The 27,005-nt window shown below is 36.5% G+C and overlaps 2 protein-coding genes across 3 annotated transcripts; both read left to right on the top strand.

Moving 5' to 3' along the window:
• Positions 1–7,779: 7,779 nt before the first annotated feature.
• Positions 7,780–22,816, top strand: LOC137711926 (lysine-specific demethylase JMJ17-like). Of its 2 annotated transcripts, none has more exons than XM_068451080.1 (34): positions 7,780–7,830; positions 7,929–9,314; positions 10,475–10,532; positions 10,852–10,974; positions 11,405–11,462; positions 11,558–11,694; positions 13,021–13,179; positions 13,282–13,368; positions 14,129–14,311; positions 14,507–14,659; positions 14,749–14,940; positions 15,035–15,100; positions 15,353–15,448; positions 15,570–15,656; positions 15,784–15,900; positions 15,982–16,189; positions 16,277–16,341; positions 16,635–16,693; positions 16,790–16,921; positions 17,012–17,168; positions 17,245–17,580; positions 18,539–18,721; positions 18,813–18,874; positions 19,543–19,621; positions 19,933–20,082; positions 20,164–20,297; positions 20,510–20,627; positions 20,712–20,785; positions 20,875–21,019; positions 21,272–21,421; positions 21,841–21,936; positions 22,021–22,116; positions 22,216–22,412; positions 22,497–22,816. In XM_068451080.1, the coding sequence occupies exons 2-34, from the start codon at positions 7,978–7,980 to the stop codon at positions 22,744–22,746; spliced, it is 5,544 nt and encodes a 1,847-aa protein (XP_068307181.1). In that variant the 5' UTR covers positions 7,780–7,830; positions 7,929–7,977; the 3' UTR covers positions 22,747–22,816. The 2 variants fall into 2 exon arrangements, with proteins under 2 accessions (XP_068307181.1, XP_068307180.1); XM_068451079.1 differs by having other exon boundaries at positions 13,018–13,179.
• A 959-nt stretch (positions 22,817–23,775) lies between these two features.
• LOC137713557 (uncharacterized) lies at positions 23,776–27,005 on the top strand. Its single transcript, XM_068452868.1, has 6 exons — positions 23,776–24,020; positions 24,104–24,161; positions 24,935–25,003; positions 25,080–25,175; positions 25,468–25,557; positions 26,017–27,005. The coding sequence occupies exons 1-6, from the start codon at positions 23,872–23,874 to the stop codon at positions 26,065–26,067; spliced, it is 513 nt and encodes a 170-aa protein (XP_068308969.1). The 5' UTR covers positions 23,776–23,871; the 3' UTR covers positions 26,068–27,005.

Here is a 27,005-nt window from a genome sequence, read left to right as displayed (position 1 = left end):
ATATATATGACATGACATAAAATGCATAAATCAATTTCAAAGCGTTTGTGGAATTATCAATCATATATATACGGTAAAAAGGAAAAGACACACTCACCTTAGGTCTGCGCTACGATTACCTAGCACGAATATCTAGACATCACGAACGATCCTCACCTAGAACAATTATTCAGTCACGTCTCAGAACTCTTATCAATAGAACACGTAACTTACATAAAACATATCCCAAGAACGTTCTAGAATGATTTGAGACCATTTACCAAAAGTCAACCATCGGTCAAAGATCAACAGTAGGTTCCACAACCCTATGTATCTCAATCCGGAAGATCCACATCTCGGATTTCCGTTACGTAACTTCCAAAGATCCACATTGTGCTTCTAAAACATCATACTAAAGTTTCATTACGATCCAACGGTTGGATCTCGGCCAATTGCCAATTCAAGTGGCGGTCAACGTTTTATTTTACGAACTTACAAATCTAATTCGAGAAGATCCGTACGTCAAATTTCCAATCCGTAAGTTTCTAATATCCTCAAATATTACATACTACCTTGTATTAAAGTTTGGTGACGATCCAACAGTTGGATCGTCAATTCACATAATGTTCAAGTAGCGGTCTTTATCAAAACTATGTTCAAACGATGAGATTTCATCAATCGGACTTCACCCCAGCGCCGGTCGGCCATCCTGATTCGCTGGAAAATTCAACTATCTTCAAAAATTCTCAAATTTTACAGAAATGAAGATATCAAAGAGTAGATCAAGTTTTATACATGTGGCCAAGTCCACTTTGGCCAAGAAAAGCTCCAATTTCACTCAAACCCATTGGAACCCTAAAATGGGTGAACTTTAATTCTCCTACCTCGATGTTCCAATGCCTCTACCACTGGTTGGGTCATGTTTCTGGGTCCAAAGGAAGTTGATTGAGGGTGGTGGTGGGCAGTGAAACTCACCGGAACGGTGAAATCGACTTCGAACACCTTTGGTGCTTTGGCATTGTTCTTGGTGATTTTGGACTTAAAAACCCATGAATTTGGGTGAAGATGGAAGAGGGAAGGTTGTATAAGAGGTTACAGGTGTTGTATGGTCATGATTCGATGGAAGAAATGGCGAAATTCGCCGAAATTGGTTGGGTTGGGTGTGCGAGTTGTGCGAGTTGAAGGAAAGCTGAAGGCTTTCCTCTTTTCTTTTTTTCTTTTTTTTCTTTTCCTCCTCATTTCTAATTGGTCTTTAGTTCCATTTAAATTGATTGGTCCTTTATTCCCTTGCCAAAAGCTTATTGGCTTCCGTCCCACAAAATGGGAGCTTAAATTATTTAACTAACTTTAAATAATCAACTTCAAACGTCTGTAACTATACCATTATAATCTGGACTCACAAACGGTTTTTGCCTACACGTTTGTAGCTTCAAGATCTATTTGGAAACATTAATTGTGACTTCGAACGGTCAACAAAAGTCAAACATCCTCACCTCAAAGGGTATTTCACAAAATCACCACTTTAAAATTTATAAAACTTAAAATTTTGGGACGAGATGTCACATTATGATTTCCAATACTATTTGTGTAATAACATTTGGAATGATTTATTTGTTTCTAAGTTAAGAAAGATATCATTATTTGTAATCAAAATCATTTGGAATGATTATGATTTCTAATACTATTTGTGTAATAACATTTGGAATTATTTATTTGTTTCTAAGTTAAGAAAGACATCATTGTTTGTAATCAAACTTATTTGGAATGCTTATGATTTCTAATATTGTGACGTAGAATGGCACCTGTTTCATCTGTGAAATGAGAAGGGGACAACAAAAACACTATTGGACAACCATTGAGGAGACAATATTGGTTGAGTCATTGCTTGAATTGCACAGTGACCAGACTTGGTGAGCTAACACCAGTTTCAAGAATGGTTATTTGGAGAAGATAGAAGCTACGATGGAAGCCAGACATCTAGGGTGTGGATTAAAGGTGTTTTCCTACATTCAACCACGAATCAAGACATTGAAGGCAAAATATTTTACCATAATTGAATTGCTAGCACTTAGTGGATTTGAGGGGAATAAAGAGAAAATGATGTTCGTCTGTGAGAAAAGTGTGTATTACGAAACTACAAAGGTATGCATGTACATAAATCATCACTTGAAACCAATTGATATAGTAATTTGACTGGATATAAATAAATTGTTAAAAATACTGTGAGTAATCATCACTTGAAGCCAATTGATATAGTTATATATTGACGAGCTCAAAATCCTTTAAACTATTAATTTGCAAGACTTTTTGTGCATGTTTATATTTGAGAGAGATTAATTTACCAAACATCCCCTCATTTTCTATGTGCATGGAACAGATCATCTCGAACATATACTATCATCATCATGCAACAACAATCTATCAGTCATTTTAAACGTTTGGCACCCACATCACGATTTTTAATAAGAAACATACTAGATTTTTGTTAAGTCCTGATTAGAAATCAATGTGGTATTTGAGATTGCATTTATCTGATTCCATTTTATTTTATAGTTTTCTTTCATGCTTTGGGTTTTGTGTTTGTAGGGTAAAAATGATGCAAGTGGATTGTATGATAAGGCTTTTCCGCACTACCACACTTTGGGAAAGATTTATGCGAAAGATCATGTTGTGGGTGCAAATGCTAGTAACGTTGATAACAAGGAAGAAGAAGTTAGACTTGAAGATGCCAATGTCAATGTCAATGAGAATGAAGGTGATGATGAAAGTGGATATGATGTTGACACGTATTTCTTAGTACCAAATACCTTACAACGACAAAATGCAGAAAGTAATACATCAAATAGTGGTCATAAGAGGGCAAAAGTTGGGGATGAAATAGCTCATCAATTTTCCGCTATGGCTCAAGATGTGAGACCTCGTATTTTAAATTACATATTTATAATTATTTATTTATTATATATATATATATATTTCTATTTTATTTTAAAGAGTTTATTAGAAGCCTAATTTTATGTACAAGTCTGATATACCCATTATTCTTATCTCATTCAAATAGATATCTTTCTACCATTCTCAGTTACCTTCTTCTTGGCTCTAGAATTGATGACTAGGTTGCAACGTGTGTAGTTTGTATGAGAAGTATTGATAGAGCACTCAATTATGCATACCAATTGAAGCTATTAGTTGGACGTTTCATGCATATTAGCTATGCATTTGACATCTTGTACATGCAATGCCTTAGTCATCTTTAGCCACAAAACCATCCAGTTGGAAGCTAGTTTGACACCGCCTATTTCTACTATATTTTGGTTGCATTGCATTATTTCATTCATCGCATATTAGGAGACATATAATGGCAGGTAGAAAGCCATGCATGCATGCAAAGACATGCAACATGTTAGTGCATGTATGTATGTATGTATGTATCTATGTATGTATATGTATGTTTAGAAAGAGTTTAGAAAAGAAAGAGAGAGGGAAAGCTAGGGTTTGAGGTACGCTGTTGTCTTGTTAAAACTCGGAATATTGAGGTGAGTGGTTTATGTAATCTGTTTCCAAATATTCTTATTTTCTGATAAACAAAAACCATGAGTTATTGTGGGGTTTATCTATTTTCAAATATCTCTCTATTTCAAGTCAAGCAATGTTGAATTTGTGGAAATGCTTTCGGAATGATTAATATAGTGATATGTGGGTATTTGGAATTGTTCATGGAGCATGAGAACTTTAGTGTTGCATTAATCCAATGGATAAATGTAAATTGCACACGGGGACATTAAGGCAGAATGGCCAGTAGGGGTCACGTGGTGAGTTACAATTTATGAAGGATATAATGAACATGTAAAAGGATTATGTGATATGGCACTACGTGTATAATGATTTGATATTATTATGTATTTTCTAGAGTGACTAAAATGGCTTCGCTTGATTGGTATATTACATATTCTACTCACTAAGCGACAGTGGTTGTTGCTCACCCATCACCTTTTTATTTTACAGATGAGTTATTTGGCAAGACAAGTGTGCTAGACGAGCTGAGATTGTGTTAGACAAGGGATTTAAGAGTTTTATTTTATTTTTGTACACCCTGTAAGATTTTGGAGTTACTTTTATAAGAGAAGTTTCGTTTTTCATTTTATTTTTACATTTACTCTTGCACCGGGCGTTAGGTTTATTTTTCCACCGAACTCTAGTCCAAGGCATGACAAAAGCTTTAGTTGATATCAAACCTTAAGTTTGATGGTCTAGTCCATGCATTCTCAACTGTTATAAATTTGACTCAAATGCAACAAAAACTTGATGGTGAATTGAACAAAATAGAGATTTTGGCTCCCATGGAATTATTTCAAGTCACCAACTTCTTGGCCAAAGAATATAACTTACTAAGGGTCTTTTTCACTATGTCTGACGAAAGGAAAAGTGCATATGACTACTTTGTTGCAGACTTGGATGCATAATGGCATCTAAGTGACTGTCCGAAGATTGTGAATGCTAGTTTTTTGGTATGACCTGCTTGTTGTCAAATGACATATTTGAGAAGATTGTGAATGTCATGATGATTAGGAATGAGCACTTTTTGTTGTTATTATGATGTTTGGGCAGGTTAGAAATATTTTGTTGATAATATGATGTATAGGCATGTTATGAATATTTTGTTGATAATATGATGTTTTCGGCATGGCATGATTATTTTGTTTAGGTTGGTTATTATGGTTAGAAAGATGTACTTTGATGTAAACTATTGACTTTAATCAAGTTAATTCTAGTTTCCTAAATTGAAAATGCTCCTAACAATATGTTTCTACTTCCTTCTAGCTCATTCTCATTATGCAACTCCACTTGCATATTCCGAAGAAAAGAAACTATAACTTGAGCAAGAAAATTTAAATATTAAAGTAAATACTTAAATTTACAAATAAATAAAACCAGTTTAAGTGTGTCTATGAAATAAAACAGCAATTTGAGTTTTTTTTTTTATTGTATATTGTATCAAATTTTATTCAAAAAATAAGCATATAAAATAGGGAAATACCCTAAAATGGAACAATTTCTTAATCTTGGGACAAAAATGGGACAACTCAGCCATGCACACCATACACAAAACCAAAATTACTAAAATACCCGCATATAAATACCAAAAATCATTAGTCCATTGCATCACTGTTCTTATTTGGAAGAGAGGGATGTCGAGAGAGCTCTGTGAGCTTTCAGTTTCTGGGTTAAGCTTAGAACTCTGAACTCCAATTTCGAAGAAATGGAAGTCCAAAGAGGGGCGAGAAAAGTGTGTTAAGTTTTGGGTTGACCTTCATACCTCCGATTTCGAACAAGGGGATGCAAGAGAGGTGAGAATAGGCGAGCTGGAATTTGTACCATATTTTCTGTTTTGGCAAGAAAGTTCCATTTTTTCCAGCAACTAAAGCTTCGATAGGCATAGTAAGGTAGGGTATTTAGTTCCAAGTTCCTTCATCAATGATTTATGGAATAAATGGGTTGTTTGTAAGATGAATTAATACTTAGAAGTTAAATTAAGGTTTGTGTGTTCATGTTGTGACATATGGGTTGTGAAATAAATTTCAAGTTTTGACATGCTACAAAACCGGGATGAAATAATTTCTGGTTTAAGTGTTCAATTGCAGAAATTTGTGAAATTTTTTTCTATAATGTGCATGTGGTGTGCATGGCTACATCTTAATATGAGAAGCGGGAATGTTCACCAGTTATGATGCATGTATGTTGTACCCCGAAATTTAGTGAGTATGACCACAACCTAGTTGGCCTAAGATAAAAACAAAATTAAGAAAATGCTTAGAGGACATTAAGGGTCATGCGTGTCCATGAAATAACGACAACGAGTATCATGTTTTCCATGTGCATAGTTAAGCGGTGGTTAATATATGTAACAAGACTTTTCAAACTGTCACTGTAACCTTATATATGTACCAATTATGTTTTCATTGTATCCACTATACCAATATGTTGCCGTTAAAGTTTCATCCGTTATGTGCATATCATGTGCATGTACTATATATATTATGAGCATGTGGTGTGCATATAGTGTATACGGTGCGTATTTATATCCTTGATACTCTTCATATTAACGTAGTTTATTACTTTTTCCTTTGATTCAGAGGCAAGCCCTGCAAATATGAAAAAAGTAAACGAGTTCGTGAAACAATTTCCTTTGATTCGGTTGAGTTCTTTCGTGCCCATTCAAACTGCAATTTTCAAATCCTTGAAAATCAAATTTGATACTAAATTCAAATTAATGAATCTTCGATTCTTCACATGAAGTTTAAAGTCATTTATCTGATTGCATCATTTGTCCGATTTTGAGGAGAGAGCTGTGAGTTATGGTTCTTGGGTTGAGCTCAGATTTGTGAGCATAACATGTGCCTGTTGTGTATGAGTGAGCTTAATATGAAACAATTTCATCAATGTCCTTCTCTCTTCTTTCTTTCCACTCCGATTTCTCTCTTTTCCCTCAAAATTTATATTTTCTTCGAAAGGCAATTGACCTTTAATATATTTTTTCATTTAAGTGCAGCAAAAGCCAAACCATATTTTAGTGCTTGTAAATTTGGATCGAGAGAGGGAGTGGAGAGAGGGAGAAGACAAAAGAAATGAAAACCCACATATAAATTAGAGAAATGATAAAAAATAAAAAGATCAAAATTGAAGATTTGGGTCTCCTCCAAGAAACACCAAACCAATCACTTCAACTCCAAAAATCCATCAATCAAAAGGCAAAATTAAGCAAACTCAGTTCACAAAACCTACAAATGAAAAAGTAAAAAACAAAGAAGATGAGTGGGTTAGAGAGAGAGCTCTTGTGCATATTTGAAAATGTAGAGAGAGGAGAGAGAGAAAGAAAGAGCTCTTGGATGACGAAGATAGGTAGGGTTCTTTGAATTGGAATTGGGTGAGAGAGACTCTTTCTCTCTCTCCTCTCTTTCTCTCACTACAAAATGAGAAATGAGGGCTAAAATTTTTGGATACCCCTTTTATATGGGAGGACAATTTGATCATTTCAAGGTGTAGGAAAAATCATATTTCTGTTTGATTGTTATGCATGCCGTGTGCATATTTGAAATGTCCTATTTATGTCTCAAGATTAATAAATTATCCTATTTCTGAGTATTTCCTTATAAAACATTTGATTTGGGACATGGGCATTTTAGAATCATACCAGTTTATATTATGATTCTGCTAAATTAATAATCAATTTTATGGAATCAATGTCATTTTTATTCCGATTCTAAAAAATTTAAATAAATAATTTTAATAAGAATTCGATTCTGATTTCTCCTCAATTTAATTCTTCCTATTTCAATTACGAATATGTAAACGAGCACTTAGCTAAAGTTCGGAAGTGCCCCTTTAAATAAGAAGCTCTTTTGACGAAAAAAAAAATTGAAAACGCCTAAATCCAGTCAAGACTCTGACACGTGTTTCCAAATGAGGAAATAGACAACAGTACGGTTGATCAGTATATATCACACACGTGCGACCAAACACGCTCTCAAGCCAAGAGCAAAACAAATCGCCTGAATCCTGACCGTCGATTCCATCCCACACCACACGCTCAGCTGCCCGATATCGCAGCGCGTGAAGAGTCCCCCAAACAATCCGCGCCTCGATGCAAACGGCGGAAAAAGACCAAACGAGACAAACACAATAACGACGAAACATACGGCCAGTAAAAGATAGGGTTACCATTCTCGTAATTTTAACCATTTTCAGGCCTTAATGCGTAAGTATCCTTCTTTCCTTTAGGTTGCCTTGGTCTTTCGTTTCGTACGAAACTCGGAATTCACGGTTCACTCGCCAGTCTGAGGTTATCTACAAAAGGTACGCTCTGCAAAACCCTAAAAACCACTCGAGTTCGAATTTCAGTACTGCAATGTCAATTTAATTAAATTAATTGGAATTTAATTATGTTTATGTAGGTAGTTAGTTATATGCATATAGGTTCTGCGTATATGTGTGGTGGTGTTGATGGGTAAGGGAAAACCCAGGGCTGTGGAGAAGGGAGTGGTAGGTCAAAATTTGAGTGTTACAGCATCTGGATCATTGAATATTCCATCTGCACCTGTGTATTACCCTAGTGAAGATGAATTTAGAGACCCTTTGGAGTATATTTATAAGATCAGGCCTGAGGCCGAGCCGTATGGGATTTGTAAGATAGTTCCGCCGAAGAGCTGGAAACCCCCGTTTGCGTTGGATCTGGATTCGTTTACGTTTCCTACAAAGACGCAGGCCATTCACCAGCTTCAGGTGCGGCCTGCATCTTGCGATTCCAAGACTTTTGAGTTGGAGTACAGTAGGTTTTGGGAGGACCACTGTGGGAAGAAGTTGCGGAAGAGGGTGGTTTTCGAAGGGGAGGAGTTGGATTTGTGTAAATTGTTTAATGCTGTGAAGCGGTATGGAGGATATGATAAGGTTGTCAAGGGGAAGAAGTGGGGGGAGGTTGCTCGTTTTGTGAGGCCGCTGATAAAGATTTCGGAGTGCTCGAAGCACGTGTTGTGTCAACTGTATCGAGATCATTTGTTTGATTATGAAAAGTATTATAACAAGCTGAACAAAGAGGGGGCTAGGAGATGTAAGAGGGTTATGCCTGTGGAAAAGAGGAGTGAACAGAGTTTTGAATGTTCCAGCTCCAAAAGGAGGCGAGTCAATAATGATGGTGAGAAAGTTAAGGTTGGTAAGGTAGAAAAGGAGGATGAGGAGCATGATCAGATATGTGAACAATGCAGAAGTGGTCTGCACGGGGAAGTGATGCTTTTGTGTGATAGGTGTAATAAGGGGTGGCACATTTATTGCCTGTCTCCTCCATTGAAACAGGTTCCGCCAGGGAATTGGTATTGTTTGGATTGCTTGAATTCCGACAAGGATAGTTTTGGCTTTGTTCCTGGTAAGCAGTTCTCGCTGGAAGTTTTTAGGCGTATGGCTAATCGCTCCAAGAGGAAATGGTTTGGGTCAGGATCTGCATCAAGGGTGCAAATAGAGAAAAAGTTTTGGGAGATTGTGGAGGGTTCAGTCGGTGAGGTTGAAGTTAAGTATGGCAGTGACTTGGATACTTCCATATATGGGAGTGGGTTTCCGCGTGTAAATGACCAGAAACCAGAATCGGCTGAGGCCAAGATATGGGATGAGTACTGCAGTAGCCCATGGAATCTCAATAACTTGCCCAAATTGAAAGGATCAGTGCTTCAAGCTGTTCATCATAACATTGCTGGTGTTATGGTTCCTTGGCTGTATGTTGGGATGTTGTTCTCATCTTTTTGCTGGCATTTTGAAGATCATTGTTTTTACTCAATGAATTATCACCACTGGTATGTATATCTTGTTTATTTTTTTAATAGTATATACAAGATAATTTTGGCTACAAATGCAAAATAAACTATCCACGTAAGATGATTATTAGTGGGGCTTTGAGTTGTAAACTTGTGCACATTCCATGGAGCAGGATCAGATGCCAACTCCTATTGGTTTGTGTACGTTTGTGTGTGACAGAGAGAAATATTTGGGGCCAGCAAATAAATACAAGACTTAAGAAACATGAAGAGAAGACAAGGAGACACCCTTATTGCCCTAAAAAAGAAAAGAAAAGAAAGACATGATTTCACTCAATTTTTTCCCATGGAATCCTATGAAATTAATAATAAAATTTCTGTCTATCCTGTTTATATTGTGCATTAAAAGAACTCAAAAGAAGCTATGTGCGGGATGACTTTTGAACAAGATTTTAGGTTATAACCACAGAGGACAGCATTTTCAGGAAACATACATGCATCACATACAAAATGCACTTTTGGAAGTAATGTTTCTTTTGCGATGATTATTCCTAGTGCCGTTTTCAGTCAACATAAAAGTGCAGATATTGGTAAAATTGTTATCGCATTGAAGTATACCTGGTTGACGATACCAGTTTTGATTTTAACTTTGATTATGGTTTACTTAAACCTGTCCATTTGTCATCTTCCAATCATGCACCTTGGGTTCTTTTAATGATTATTTGAGTACTGAAACAGTTATCTAACCTCGGCCATGTCCTAGTATCATCTCATTGTGGTTGGCTTATAGTGACGAGTCATTTCTATTTTTAGTTTCACTGATCAAGTAAAAACTAATTTTGCATCTCTTGCCCTACTAGTTTGGAAGATTATGTGTTTCATAGTTGAAAGCCGATATGTTGGTAGACTTATGAGGCTATGCTGTTGGATTACCTTCAGACTTTTGCATATATTTGAGAAAAAAACAACTTTCGAAGTTTTATTCTTTTGTTGTCTCTCTGTAGTGGATGAGTATTTCACTTTTCTTCATTAAATTATATTCAGGATTTTTTATAAGGAAACTTGTGGGATGTGAGCTTTCAAAGTGACAATTCATATTCAGTGATAAAATATTTGCTCTTTTTCAGAAGTCAAATATTTTTTCTTTTCTGTAACTTAAGGTGGATGATTTGAATGTTAGCTTAATATTGTTTTCTCAGGGGAGAGCCAAAATGTTGGTACAGCGTCCCTGGTGGTGAAGCCAGTGCATTTGAGAAGGTAACCCTTTCATTTTTTTCATCTATTTTGGGGGTTTGGTATTTGTTCTTAGAATATCAGCACATTCTTATTTATGGTATCCTTCTTGTACGTCAATTTTTTTTTTTTTTTTTTTTTTCTAATTCAGAATTTCTATAGTACATTATTATGGCAAGGGAATGAATTTAATCATACCTCTCATTGCCTGCTGTAATTCTCTTCTGATTCTGTAAATCTTCATATTTACCATTGCTTTCGTTGGTGGTTCAGATGCTAACCAAATAGTGTTTTTCTGATGCTGAATTATTATAGACACATTTTTTTACTTATGTTCTTGTAGGTGATGCGCAACAGTCTTCCTGATCTTTTTGATGCACAACCCGATTTACTCTTTCAGCTTGTCACCATGTTAAATCCATCTGTTTTGCAAGCGAATGGAGTTCCTGTATATAGTGTGCTACAGGTTTGAGCATTTTGAATTCGATATCGTGTATTGAAAGCCTTTCTTCTATAATTGACAAAAAGCAATGCTGAAAAATGCTAATATTAATTTTTCACACAGAAGAATATGAATGGGGAGACACAGTGACAACCGTGATAGTTTTTACATTGCTAGAGATTTCACTTTTTAATGAAATGTTGCTAGAGGTTTCCTTCGTTTTTGCACTCCCCTTTCTTTTGAAGGAGTTTGGTAATATATAGAATTTTGAATTAAGAATCTGTAGGTTCTCAATTGTATGCAATGCTCTGGCATGGCTTTCTATAAGTACATTCAAAACTGGATTTATGGTTTCCTTTTCAACTTTAATTATACACATACCAATTTTAAATTATTCATGTATCTGGTATCTTTAGTAATTGTTGATGTTCTTTTCACACTTGCTCTCTGCTAGGAGCCTGGGAATTTTGTCATCACCTTCCCCAGATCTTACCATGGAGGCTTTAATCTTGGTATGGCATTTTGCTTTACAAGTTGATAGTGGTTAGTAGATGTAGTGTTCAGTTAATTGCTGCGCAGGCATAACACTTTGCTCTGGCATTTTCAGGTTTGAATTGTGCAGAAGCTGTCAATTTTGCTCCTGCGGACTGGCTACCTCATGGTGGGTTTGGAGCAGGGCTGTATCAGCTTTATCACAAAACTGCCGTTCTGTCTCACGAGGAGCTTGTTTGTGTGCTAGCCAAGGTTAATTTTAGTGATAGAACATCTTATTCTACTGTATGCATGTGTACAACAAATACCCTAAACTAGCTAGCCAATTCAGTGTTTGAAATTTCAAGTATTTGCTTGGTGTTTTGGGTTTCGGCTGGAAGCTTGGGGGACCAACATCTTATGCAACTATATGCAGGTGTACAACAAATACTTAGGCTTGTATTGTATAATGATACACAAATGCAAGTCCTGTTTGCTTGGTAATAAAATTTGTGATTATTTTACCCAGTGTTTTAAAATACTCGCCTCGGGGCATGCCTAGGTGGCCTCGGAGGCTGGGCGGGTGGCTTGCCGTCTCTGTTTTGTGGGAGTCGGCGAAAAACTCGTGTAGCTTTGTCGGGGCGTGCCTGGGCGGATGAGGCTCACTCCAGGGCGTTTGATTAGGTGCCAGTTTTATAAAAGTTGCTGAAATCTGAAAAAATTTCGGTTGAAATCTGCGTTTTGTTTTCAGTTGCAGTGAAGATGAAGAAGACGCGAACTTTTGGCTGGTTTTTCGTTCTATTTTTTTCTGCACTTTACTAACAGCTGTTACAGATTCTTTTAGCATTCTTTTTAAGATTTGGTTTTTTTTTTTTTATATTATTTTTATAGATATTAAAAAAATAAAAGATTAGCAGAAAGAAACTATTTTTATACTTTTTATATGTTTTGATATATTTTATGGACCTAAAAAAACTCATAAGACATTTTACTTTTAACGTTATATATTAGTATATTACCTACTTTTTAACGTTATATATTATCCTTTATTTTTCTTTTTAAGACTCCACATAGGTTCTGTGAGGCTTCACCTCACGCCTCAAGGCTTTCGCCTAGGCAGGGTATGAAACGCCTTGCCTATGCCTTTGCCTTTTAAAACATTGGTTTTACCTGTTGAACAACTTTCATTTTATATCTCTTGGTTCAAATTTTAGATGGGATGCTATTGCAGGCTATATGTTGTGTAGTGGGTGTTTCCATAATGCTCAAAATGAGCTCATTTAAAAATATGCAAACCTCTGCAGTTATGAAGCTAATATTATATTGGAGTAGCCCTTGGGTTATGAAGCCATTATAATGTGAATTGAAGGCATAATAATGTTTGTTGGATAGCCCTTGGCTGCATAGCTTACACTCATCAATGTACATTGTTAAAAAAGGTTTTCACGTCTGATTATCAAATTATAGTCAATAATGCTGCAAAAGTAGTTTTCTTGTGCCAACATTGTTTATTGGTTTCCTTTCTCCCTTTAAATTCTTTCTCCAGTCACTTAACTGAATTATAGGTCTCATGCGCTTAATTTTGTTTTGGTTTAGAAGAGTGACTGTGACAGCAGAGTATCAACTTATTTGAAGAAAGAATTGACAAGAATCTACAATAAGGAAAAAACCTGGAGGGAGCGCCTTTGGAGGAAAGGGATCATCAGATCATCCCTTATGTCCTCTCGGACATGCCCTGAGTATGTTGGTACCGAAGAGGTACTTGCCATACTGCATTACGACCTTGTGTTTGGGCATATGCTGTGCAACTTTAATTATTTTCGGATGATAATGATATTTCCTGCTGTTTTGTTTTTGTAGGATCCTACATGCATTATATGCCAACAGTATCTTTTTCTTTCTGCTGTTGTTTGTCGTTGTAGGCCATCTGCATTTGTATGTCTGGAGGTATGTGATTCTCAGATTCTGTTTCGAATCCTCCCTCTGTTTTGAATTTGTGTGTAAATTTAGTTCAGACGTAACATATGATCCTAACCCATGCACATATAAACCTTGCATGGGATTGTTATGGTTTGAATGGAGAAAAAAAGGAAAAGCACATGTTTGCACAATTGTTCTTTTTTGGAGATTTTTTTTCCCAATTATTTTAAGTTGATGGAGGTGATGCAATGACCAATCACCTAGATATTATCTATTCAACCTTTAGTAACACTGTTTGGTAATTAAGGGTGGAGTGAACATCATGAGGTGGAATAGATTGATTGAGGACAAAAGAGTAAAATAAAATTTTCAAGTATATTATACATACTATTGTACATGATTCTGGTCCTTTAATCTTTTAGCATCCTAACAAAGATATGGATAATATTTGTAAGTAGATTTTTTTCAATGTTTGGGGGTATTGAGTCAGAATGCAGATTACTTGATTGGAAATTTTTAGTTTAGATGATAAAACCCGACTGTTTTTTTTCTGTTTTCATTAGGGGTTTGATAGGTGATATTAATTACCTGATCTCTTTCACCCAGAGTTGATAACTTTGTTTCTTATCCTTACCTTGCTAAGAATTCTCACGTACTAACTAAATTATAATGATAACTATTTACTGTGTAAAATCAAGTTATGAACTTGGTTGGACTAGGAACTTGGAAGTCTGACTGTTCAACCCATATGCTTTATTCTCACAAAAATACTTTGCCTTTTGTGCAGCATTGGGAACACCTTTGCGAATGCAAATCCAGAAGACTCCGTCTTTTATATCGTTATTCTCTGGCAGAGTTGCATGAATTGGTCCTTGAAATGGATAAACATGGTTTTGAGGAGACAACACAAAGTAGGACTATAAGAAGGCAAATCTCATGCACTGATGAACCAACGGCTTTGACAAAAAAGGTAGGATTTTTTTATCTTGACTGATAATGTTAGGTTGACTATCATGCTTTGGATTGGGTTTTTAATGTTAATCTATTTTTCTTTCTAATGATTTTTAACATTAACCGACTTACTCAACAAATGTGGTGCCTACTATGTGATGTATTAGTATGTGGATTTTTTAAGAGTGCTTCTGAGGCCATGCAATGCATGTAGGTCAAAGGGGGCCATGCCACTTTTGCTCAACTTGCAGAACAATGGCTTTTGCGCTCGTGCAAGATTTCTCAGAATCCATTTTCAAGAGACGAGTATGTGTCTTTATTAAAAGAAGCTGAACAGTTTCTTTGGGCTGGCTCAGAGATGAATCCTGTGAGTTTTAACTGCTTTTTATCTTCTGTTACGTTCTGAAATTTTACCTAACAGACATTATGCTCATCTACTTTCACATTGAAATATAGGTGCGGGAAACAACCAAGAATTTGATCAGATTTCAGAAATGGGCTGAAGGTGTAAGAGATTGTCTATCTAAACTTGAAACTTGGTCATCTCGCAGTGGAAACAATATCGAGAAAGTTCACTTGGATTATATCAATGAGTTGCTGAGTTTTGATGTGGTGCCCTGTTACGAGACTGGGCATCATAATTTGAAGGTTACAGTTTTCTGAGTGGTTGCAATTGTTAGTTTGTGCTTATCCTTGGCTTGCCAACTAAGAATCTTACCAGGTGTGTGATTATGTGATACAGGGTTATGCAGAAAAGGCAAAAATGTTGATACAGGAAATTGAATCTGCTATGTCATCATGCCTAAAGGTTTTTCTCTATTTCTCTTAAGTCTATTTTCTCATGAGTTTATCTAACAGTGTTCTAAAGATACTAATGTGAAGAAAAAGGCCAGGGCCAGAGCGAAGCTCAAGAAATTCACCTTTTCTCTGGTCACGCATATACATGAAGAAAATAGGCATTGTCTCTTTTCGATGTCTACAAATAGCACTATCAATTACAGTGTGATCTCATTTGACTTCGTTCATAATGATTAACATTTGTTTACAATTGTCCCTCCAGATATCGGAGTTGAAATTGTTGTATTCCAGAGCCTGTGAGCTTCCAGTCTATGTGAAAGAAAGTGAAAATTTACTACAAAAAATTTCATCTGCAGAGGTAGTTTACTTTATTTGGATTCAAATTCTACTAAAACCTGAGTTAACAATAATTCGAGCTATAACGTATTCTTGGTATATGGCAAGTTAATGTTTATAATCTGGCTTCATTATCGGGGCAGGTCTTGATGGAAGGCATAAGAAAATGTATCTCAGAGACACGTACTGCAGCAATTGGGATTGATGTTGTTTACAATTTGAATTCAGAGGTAATAATGGCTGGCATGCTGTTCTGTTGCCAAACTTTGTGTTTTGTTTAAATCTTTTAGGTTGTGAGTTGTGACTTAACAATTTGTTTTTGGTGGTTGGGATCTTAAAATTGAATCTAATAAACAGATTTCAGAGCTCCAAGTTGAACTCCCAGACATGGATAGGCTTTCAGATCTATTAAGGACGGCTGAATCATGGCGTGCTCGATGTGGTGAAATTTTGAAAGGTCCTATTAGCCTTGAGGTTAGTGATATGGTTAATAGGCTACCCAAATGATTTGCATGATTTAAAGTACTTGTACTTATGAATACATGGCTTCTGTAGGATGTTGAGGCGCTTCTGAAACAATTGGATGGTTTTACTGTTAACACACCAGAGCTGAAGCTTCTGAAGCAGTACCACATTGATACAGTTTCTTGGATTTCTCGTCTTAATGCTGTTCTTGTGAACATTCACGAAAGGGAGGATCAAAATAATGTAGTTAATGAGTTAATGCTCATATTAACAGATGGAGCATCTTTGAAGATTAAAGGTTCTGGAATATGTTGACTTTTTCAGTACTTGTATAATGGAAATAGGTCTCTCATGTTGCTAACATTGGGTTTGGTTTTTTTATCAGTTGATCAGTTGTCTATCGTAGAGTTTGAGTTGAAGAAGGCTCAGTGCAGGGAAAAGGCGCTGAGGGTAAGTTACTATTAGTATGTAATTTGTCTCCTTCCCTTCCTCCCTCTATAGATGGTTGTGGGTACCCAATGGGATTAGCTTAGGCCCACTGGATTTGTGTCTGTGAGTTTTTGTGCATGCCATGTTGCAAAATTGCAGTGTGTACACAAGAAGTTAAGTGGGCCTAAGCTGACCCACTGGGTATCCATCCCTCCCCCTTCTTCTGGCCTGCTCCTATGTTGTTTCACTTGTTTTTTGTGCTTGAATCCTAATTAGACACCCAAATGCATATAATTTACTTGGAATATGTGCAGATGCGAGATACTAAATTGTCTCTGGACTTCATTCAAGAAGTGATGATGGAGGCAAGAATGTATGTTTTTTAACCTTAATGCCTGTTACAAGTTTGAACTAAAGACTCTGGATTATATTTGCATTTACCCTTGGTCATTTGGTGTTTCTCTTGCAGGTTACATGTTGAGGGGGAGAAGTTATTCGTTGATATGTCTGAAGTGTTAGCTGTTGCCATGCTATGGGAGGAAAGAGCGAAATATATCCTTGCACACGAGGCTCAGATATCTGACTTTGAGGATGTTATCAGGTCTTCAACATGCTTTACATTTTTTTAACCATATGGGTGTTCGTGGATAAGTTCCTTTGCTGGTTCTAATAATTGATTTGAATGTTTTAGGAGTTCGGAAGACATACATGTGCATTTATCTTCTCTCCATGATGTCAAGGATGCACTATCAAAGGCTAAGATCTGGTTGAGTAGGTCAAAGCCATTTTTAATGACTTCTCCTTTGGTATCTGTTTCAAGTCCTTTGCTGAATGTCGACACCTTGAAGGTTCTCAAATGTCTCCTGTTTGTTTTCTTTGCTAAAAATTGAAAGACCTAGATGACAATATGGTTTAATGTTGCAGGAATTAGTTTCTGAGTCAAAGCCTCTGAAGGTTTCTTTGAAAGAAATAAGGATGCTTGAGACTGTTTTGATGAACTGTAAGGAATGGGAGAATGACGCTTGCTGTCTACTGCAAGATACAAGGTGCCTATTTGATATTAGGATCATTGATGATGGAACAAGAGATGGTCTTCTTTCTAAGATTGAACATCTAATTGCAAGAATCAAATCCATGGGAAGCACTGGTTTATCTCTTTCTTTTGACTTTGGTGAGCTTGTGAAACTTAAGGAGGCTTGTTCTGTGCTGCAATGGTGTAAGAAGGCTCTTTCTTTCAGCATTGGAGTTCCTCCCCTTGAGGTGATACTTCATACTCCAATAGTAATCAAATTTTATGTTGCGGTTGTGTTCAACTTCATATGAGCTTGCAATAGTGATTGTACAACATGATGCTTAAGTTTTAGTTGTGGTAGTATATCCGTTTTCCCCTTGCATTTCCTACCAAATCCAGTTATGACTGCTGGCAGAGTTATCACTAGAATCGTTAATATTCCCATGACTTGATCCTCCATGCTTCCTGGTACTAACTTTTCGCCTTCAAGTTGAAAGGACAATTGCTAAATCTTTGAAGTGCTTGAAATTTATAGTTCTTAATCTGAAAATGTTTGCAGGTGTAGAGCATCTCCTCTAGTTATTTTATTAGGATGAGAAAATGCATTTAGCGGTGGAGTAGCGACCAGCTCTTGTACCAATTAATGCAATATATACATGATAGAGAAATATGATGGACAGGCACAGCACAAGGAATGTATCAATGTTTGTCCGACACATCATAAAAAGTGTATCAATGTTTGTCCATTGCATCCAGGACTCCTAGTTTTCCGTACAACTAGAAGCCTGTTTTTCACAGAAGTTTTGTTTTTTCTTTTTTGTCTTTTATTGTTCATTTTTTTCAATCAAAGAGAAGGGAGAGATGGCGAGGACATAGACTAGAGAGCTGAGAAAGAGAAAAGGAATTAGGAAGAGTAAATATTGGCCCTAAATGAAATGACAATCCCAAGTCTCAACCCACCACAATCAAAATGAATGCAAGGCTCAAGTTGCTAAGCAAGAGTAAATGAGTATTATATAGACCAACTTAAAAAAGTGTCCCTGTGATTGTTAAGCTACCTTGGTGCTAGTGGTGGAATGATGAGGATGCTATCTTGGTCTTGCTTGGTTTTCATGTGCCTTGTTTTAACACTCTATGATTCTTTTTACTTTCTATACAATGCCTTTCTGTTGGCAATTTTATGGAGACTTGTCATTTCTGTTGTAGGATGTTGAAAATTTGGCGAGTGCTGCAGAAAATTTATGTGGTACATTTGCCCCTAGTGCATTGTGGGGCTCGTTGGTTGAAGGGCTGAAATGGCTTGAGCATGCTGCAAAGGTTATTTCTGCATCATGCAATTCTAAAAGATGCACTTTAAGTGAAGCTGAAGAAGTTCTTTCTAAATCTCAGGTGTTTTTATTTTCTGATAATATTTCAAATCAATTCTATACATGGATATTTTTATACTTGCCATACTAAACTGTATCATCATCTTTTGCAGAGTATCAGTGTCTCCTTCCCATTGATGGTTGATCAACTTGAATGTGCTATTCAGAAACACAAGTGAGCTTGCAGTGTCTTTTGACCTGTCCATTGTTTTACTTTCACTTTTTAAACTGAAGTGCATCACTTGATATATTTGTGGGAGGAGTTAGAAAAAGTTTCAAGGACTTGGTATGCATGCTACAAGTCCAGGCTGTTGCAGAATATGAAAATGAGGCTAATAATCTGAGTGTTTGAGAAAAGTGTTTTTCAAATACTGTTGTCACTGCAAAATTATTTCTTTAGAAAAAAAAGTACTTATTCCCAAATTTGTGTACATATTATTTGGTAATATTATGTTGGTTCTGCTTCTACTAGAAATAAAATTTCTGTCATGATTTTATTGTATTAAGCAATGTTTTGATGTTTAGTTATCAAGTTGAAGGAAAGAATTTTTGGAATGAACTGGTCCTTAAAACTTGTATACTAGAATTTCGGGGATGCTGCATGATCCAGTGGCTTGTTTTCTGCTAATATCATATTATGATCTCTTTGGGCGGTCTGATTTATTGTACCTTTTCCCTTTTGATCTTGAGGGAAAGGAAAACAATTTGGGCCCAAGCATGCAACAAGCTGGATAACAAAAAACAAAAACAAAAAAAACTTTTGGCTTCTGGGTTTTCAATTTGTATTGACCTCTCTTGCATTACCAGTATGATTTATAATAAGTAATTGTAAATGTATTGTAGGTCCTGGCTTGAGCAAGTGCATCAACTTTTCAGCCTAAGGCCAGGAGAACGATCTTGGTCTCTAACATTACAGCTAAAGGTATGACGTCAGATTGTGCGCTTATACATGCTTTAGTGCTTTTGACATGACAAAGTTCATCTTTGTTCCCTTGCAGTTCACCTTTAAGTAAATGTCTTCACTTGTATTTATAATGTTAATAGATCAGCATAGGTGATGTTTGATTATAACTGATGACTTCTATGATTGTTGAAGAGTACAACACTTTGGCTTGGTCAATGTTGTATAACTTTTGCCTGCTTTCTCTTGTCAATTATATTGATTGTTAAATTACATTCGATTATGTACTTAAATTCCTGAAAACATGCCTAATATGATTCAATTGCACTCAGGAACTTGGAGTTTCTGCTGCTTTCAGTTGCACAGAACTAGATTTGATTGTATCTGAAGTTGAAAGGGTTGAGAGTTGGAAACAACAGTGCATGGATATTTTCAGGATAGTAGTTGGAGATGATAATTCATTGCTTGGCAGTTTAGAAAAGGTTTTCAGCTAAAACTGTAATTTATTACATCTAATTGTTATGTTTTCCCTAGGGACTTGAATCGTTGTTATTGATTCACAGATAGGACAGACTCTAAAGAGATGTATACACATATATGAGAAACCACATGGCTTGAAAGAGAGTAGTTCTTTTGCTTGCTGCTCCAGTGGTTCTCTGGATCAGGAATTTCTTACTTGTTCTTCATGCAAGGACTGGTAAGTTATTTATTGCTATTGTAAATTTTTGCAGGTCCTTCACCCTTACGTGTTATTATTAGTACTTAATTGTTTCACAATAGGTTGCTATTTCAATCTTATTTTTGCACTTCAATCACATGTTTTTACTATGAAGAATTTCAAGCAAGAAACACAATTCCTGTAAATTTTCCCCTCTGTTATAGGTTATAACTTGATATCTTCTTGAACAGCTACCATTTGAGGTGTCTAGGGTCTTCCATGGTAGGTGGAAAACATGCAGAATATGAATGCCCATGTTGCCGATATCTGGTATCTGGAACTTCTTCTCCAAGTGGGCTCAGTACTCTGGTATGTATTTAATTTGTCTAGTATATTCTGTAAGGAAGGCTGTATGTTTGATATCTATTTTAATATCCTATTTATATGGTATAGAAATTTGGTGGGATGCGTCCAGAACTTCAAAAAATTATTGAACATTTATCCGGTGAAGAAGACTTCTGTGTTTGGTAATGAAGTGCACTCTTTTAAGTTACTTGTTTATTCATACTTTGTTCTTAAAGTTATTGAAATTATTAACATTGTTTTGGATTTACAGTATTAAAGAAAGAGATGTACTGAAAGAAGTTTTGAAGCAAGCTCAAGCATGCAAATCTCGCTTGACAGAATTAGTGGATTTTGCATTAGCTTATTCTGATAAGGATCTCAGTGTGCTCGTTGAAAAACTAACAACAGCTTTAAAGGTATCTTAAGGAGCGTTTTGCTGTAGTGTTGAACTATTTTATTTTATTTTAAATATGATGGACCCATTGGCTTTGTCATCTAGCATAAATGCCTTTGGGTTGGAATTTGCTAGTTATGTTGTTAGAAAACTAGTCTTCCAGAAATTGAAAAGAAAAATGGAGAATAACCAATCTTGGTATATTCTGTCGATGGGAATGACCTTGATATAGGCTTGGTACATCTTCGTGATTGAAATTGTTTTTGTTATACAGGCCAGAGAAATGCAGGGTGTACATGATCATGAAGGTGATATCAACCTTATGTTGGCTTTATCAAGATACTCATGGAAAGTCAGAGTCAATAGGTTATTGGAGGGTTCACAAAAGCCCACAATCCAACAGGTTCAGCAGCAGTTAAAAGAGGTATGTCCTGCTGATATTAAATGAATTTGAAGCGCGTTCTATGTTCTTAAGATGGATTTCTCATGCAACAATTTCTCTGTCCTTTGTGGTTTTTTTCGACCAAACGGTGGCATGGAAAACATTTTCCAACAGTTGGTTATTAAATCGAGAAATTTCTTTGCTTGTGCACGAGTACTGGATACTGAGAAATGGTGGCTACAGTTTTTTTGCTTTTAGAAACTAAAGAAATGAAAGAAAAAGCATTTAATACATTGAACTTCAACTTTTAAGGCAAAAACAAATGTTCTGGTGTGAGGTCACTCTTGATTGTCCAAAATAGCTAACCTTTATCAAGTAAAGCAATTTAGCAGGAAAGAATATCGTCTATTTTTTCTGTAGTGAATGTTCATGCATTTATTTATCTTTTCTTCAATGTTTAGGGAGCTGCCTTGAACATTCTGCCTGCGGATTATTATCGGCAGAAACTTACCGAAGTGAGGATTATTGGTTTGCAGTGGGCAGATACTGCTAAGAAGGTTAGGAGCACTTTTCTGTCCTCTCTTTCTCCTATCTTCTCTCTTTCTCTCTCCTCTCCTCTCTTATTTGCCTTTTGTGCACAGGTTGCTGCCGATTCTGGGGCTCTCCCCTTGGATAAAGTTTTTGAACTTGTTTCGGAGGGTGAAAATTTGCCTGTTCGTCTAGAGAGGGAACTTAAGGTACAGAGGAGGGTTTCGTCTTAATTATGTGCTGTGGCCTTTTGTTAATAAACTATGCTGATCTGACCCCCTAAATTAAAAAATGCATACTTGTTTCAGTTGTTGAAAGCTCGGAGTATGCTTTATTGCATTTGCCGAAAGCCGTATGATCAACGAGCAATGATTGCGTGTGACCAATGTAATGAGTGGTATCACTTTGATTGCATTAAATTACGTTCCACACCGAAGGTTTACATATGCCCTGCATGTCAGCCTCTAGGAGAAGAGTGTTGTGAACCCGCAGTGGATCAAGAGAGGTCAGTCTTGTCTCCTCTAAATTTATTGTCTCCTATACCATGCGTGTCCAATAACTGGTTCTCCCAAAATGCATGCTTCGACAGATGTAGTGATGCGAAATCTGTAGAGCCCAAAACGCCCTCTCCTACGCATGCAAAGTGCAGGACGAACCCAAAGAAGGCGGAGTCCAATCTAGCACAAAAGATTCTTGCAATTACAGAGCCCAACAATGTTTATAGGTGTTCTAGCGGGATAGAACGTTTATGGTGGCGAAATCGGAAACCTTTCAGAAGGGCGGCTAAACGACGTGCCAAGCTTGATAGTCTCTCTGTGTTTTCTCATTTGGAAGGGTGAAACATTAAAAAGAAAATTGGTTGTAGGTCATGATTTAATTTATTCAATTGATTACCCTGATTTCAGCTCACGTAGATGGTCCTAAATTTTAAATACTTGAGCTATATGATGAGTTTTCCCCTTTTTTTGGTTCGTCCTGGAAATATTTCTGAAGTTATAAATGCAACTTTTCAGTTGTATGGAGTAAAGCAGCCCCTGTTACCCGAAGGGAAGTGATTTTCACACGTTTTTTAGCATCTCATGTTTTCCTATTTGTTTATGGCTATTGAATTAAATAAATTCAACAATTAGGATTAAATCGTAATCTGTAAGAGGCTAAAAAGGGTGTGAGAATCACTTCGGTTACTCTGGTGGTGTGGTATTACGTCTATTTGATGTGTGCCAGTATAACTCTATTTTTTAGTGACTTTCACCGAAGATTACTCCCAATTTCACTCCATCTCGTTAAACATAACTCGAATTGATAATAATTTTAAATACCTTCAATTTACTTTTAAACCGCATTGGCATCCCCGATCCGACCCATCCCATTGCCAAAGGTTCTCTTTCTTTTCTTTGTCTTTTTTCGTGAACAAACGATATTAACTATACTAAGGTAAGATGATGGATTAATCTCCCAATCGTTTAGTGGTAATGTGATTTAAATTTGCATTTAGCAAAAATCAAATTTAAGATTTCTCATTTACAAATTTAGAAGAAAAAAAAATTGTAGAAGTTTTGAAAACGGGTTGAAATAGTAAACGGGCTATTATAACAGGTAACTTTTTGCAAAAGCACCAAAAATTTAACGGGCTGGGCCAGCCTAATGCAGGCAGACTATCATTCAACCCGGTCCGACCCATTTAACTTGTCCTTTTCACAAGTTCCAAAGTGCGACGAAGTTAAGCAAATATAGCCAATCAGTAAGATCTAGTTGTATTCCTGTTCATTTATTTTATAAGCGAAAAATTTAAAGTTAAGTTCTGGTTGAAAACGAATTTAAACCCTAACTAAAACTCTCCTCGTAATATCGTTTGTGGGAAAAAAAAAAAAAAAAAAAAAAACATAAACTCTGGCGCTCCCTCGCTAATCAGTCGACGCCGTAAGTGTTGGACAAATCCGTAAGTGAGTTCATCAAATATATAGATGAGGTACGTGAAGCCGCTGAACTTGTTCCAGGATCTGGTCAAGGCCAATGCTCTGGAACGCGGGCGGTTGCTGGGTTTGGACGTCGGCGACAAGTACGTCGGCGTAGCCGTTTCGGATCTTCATAACAAGATTGCGTCGCCCTTGAGGTACTGGAATAATTTCCTCCTGTAAATCTTCAAATTATGGTTCACATATGAGTTTGGGTCTCTTAATATTTGATGCGCCGCAGTGTTCTGTTGAGGAAGAAATCAAATATTGGTTTGATGGCTGCCGATTTTCAGAGTTTGGTGAGTTTTTTTTTGTTTTTTGTTCATTTCCTGATTTTATTTACTTGTTTATGTTAATTGAAGGGCCATTTACAAGTTAAATTCTAGAAATTGAAGTTACAGATGTTCTGGCACTGTTAAATTCTGGAAATTTAAAATGAAACTTTGGGTATGTTGTCAAACATTGGTTTGAACGAAATATGAGTTTCTACACTATTTTAACAGATGTGTCAGTAATATCGACGATATATGTCGATTTTAGCCTAAACTTCAGCGTTTCTCTGATATGAGGTGAAGTTTAGACATCACCCCCCAACATTGGTTACGATACGATAGGGCTAGGGCTCATACAAGATGTTAATAGTTTTGTTCTTGTCAGATAATTGGCCAAATGCCTCTCATTGTTTTCATCTGTATCCGTGTTATACACATTTCTATAGCAATATGTGGCCAAAGACATTATCGTAATCTTATACGTTTTAAACATAAGTAATTTTCAGAGTGAAGTCTAGAAATCATGCTAATGCAACATTAGGTGCTGCCTCAATGATATCTATATGCATTTAGTTTTTCTTCGTGATTGGTTCTGAACTTCTCATGAGTTTAGGAACTTTGGTTTCTCCTGGTCATACCCAAGTATTCAATATCATTAGATTTCTAGGCGTAACAGGCATGTAACCAAGCATGAGTACAAATCATACGTGATATTACATCAGTGATGTGAGACTGTTTGAAACCTTGGTCCATGTTAGTTCCCGGGTCAGATTCATAACTCCTTCTGTTTCTGTATGCAGATTTCTGAGCTTTCTCTGGTGGGCTTCATTGTTGGATACCCGTTCGACAGACAAAAAGGGACTCCTGATGTGTGTATTCTTAGCTTGAGTTGTCTATGTGGGGACTCTCTCATTTTTTTATCATGATTTTCTTGTCTTTGTTTAGGCTGTCCAAGTGAAGCTTTTCATTGACGACCTCTCTAAGACAAGAAAACTGGAAGGCTTAAAGTATACATATTGGGACGAGGGATTTACATCAAAGGTTAGTGCGTATAGTGTGGGAAAATTATTTAGTCTTGTGACATGATGCTTCTGACACACTATTCATTCATCATATGGGCACTGCTGCTAACTTGGATGTGTCTAGTGTTAATTTACTATCCGTTAGGTTTTGCAGTTTTTTTGTTTCAAATGTTAAAGATCTTGCTTGTACTTTGTTTGCCGGCAGAAGAGCAGCCTACACTTAAGAGTTAGGCTATTATTACAAATTACACAACAAGTATCCTTATTTTGTAAGCGATCTAGAATCTCAGATTTTATTTTACCGCAAACAGAATGTGGAACTACTGTTGAAGCCTTTGAATCTGCCTCCAGTTCAGTCCAAGACAATTATGGACAAGTTTGCTGCTGTCGGTATACTCCAGGTAGTGTTGTATGTTTTCTTCCGTTACATAGAATCCAATAAAAGGTGTCGGATTGTGCTAGATAAAACTGAATAAATATTGTAAGGGACCCGTTTGATGACCCTTGTTTTTAGTTTTTAATTTTTCACTATTTGTGCTTGAGATATGGGGAAATTTATAATAGATGTAGAAGAAATGTACACAAAATGAAAACTAAAAACCAAAAGCTACTGTGAGTTGTTTTCCCTCTCAAGATTTCATTTTCGTTCATTATTCTTTATTTCTTCTCTCCCACCAACTTTCTTCGTCTATCCTTTCTCCCATATGTACTTTCCGCATATCTCAATCATGTGAAATGGTGGTTATCAAACGAGAACTGATTCTTTGGTTGTTTCAAGTAGACAATACAAAGAGCATTCATCTCAATCAGGTTTCAGAGTCTTGGGTGCTAACATCAATTTATATTTCCATATTTGTCAGGGATACTTGGATTATGTGAACAGAGAGCTGAAGTCTGACGTCACTCAGTAAAGTGTCTCTGAATGGATATAGCTGTTTCTTACTTGTTCATGACAGAGCGATTACGTTACGACTGCACTCAAGATATACTCTGCGGATCACCTATCATAGAAGAATTGAATTGGTAAGGTTCTAAGATCGTTGACCTGACTGGTAAGCAAACTTAGTACTTTCCTGAGCTATTGGAGCTGGATCAAAATTATCACAAATGAAAATTTTGGTGAAGATAAATACACTCGAGTCTCAACCGATGACGATGACTCCAATTTTGTCCTTCTGGACTTTGTACTGTAATGTTCAAAACTAGGATTATAGTTAGTACTGACATGACATAGTTAAGTTCTCAAGCTTTCCGTTTAAATCATTTAGGGGAGAATTTTTCCAGAGTTTGTTCCCGGTCGATTTTCTCGGCAACTCTTTTCTTGCATAACAAACAAACCCACAAAGCACTCCAGTCCTATTGACAAACAGACCGGTACCACTGTACCACATTATATTTTTCAGGCATGAGCTGCGTATTGCGCATATCAACTCATCACATCCGCTGGTTTTTAATCTACAGAAATGGAGGGCTGAGGTTTGTTGTAAGAGAGCTGCAACGTTTTGTCACGCAGATGGAAAAATGTTCTCTTTACCAGGGCGGAATCAAGGATGCTTCTGGTGTGGATGCTTGGATTTGCACTGATATCCGGTGTAAAGTTGTGGAACTTGATCTCGGACTATCTTCATCCGTGTGTCTTAAGTTGCGTAGATGCCTTTTCGAGTGCAAAACATTGGCGGTTTAGAAACTGTTTCTCAATTACCTCCATGTTCGATTTTCACAAAAGTTTATGCCCGCGAGGTGTGGCAGATTGAAAAACTCATCATAATGTCATGTCAGTTTATAAATTAACTAAAGGAGTGCGTCAACGACCAATGCTCAAATTTGACGGCATTTCGAATAATTAGCA

Source organism: Pyrus communis, chromosome 13, assembly GCF_963583255.1.
Source record: "Pyrus communis chromosome 13, drPyrComm1.1, whole genome shotgun sequence".
Classification (NCBI taxonomy): Eukaryota; Viridiplantae; Streptophyta; class Magnoliopsida; order Rosales; family Rosaceae; genus Pyrus; species Pyrus communis.
Note: the sequence above shows the minus strand (reverse complement) of the source record. Positions and strands in the feature narration are given on the sequence as shown.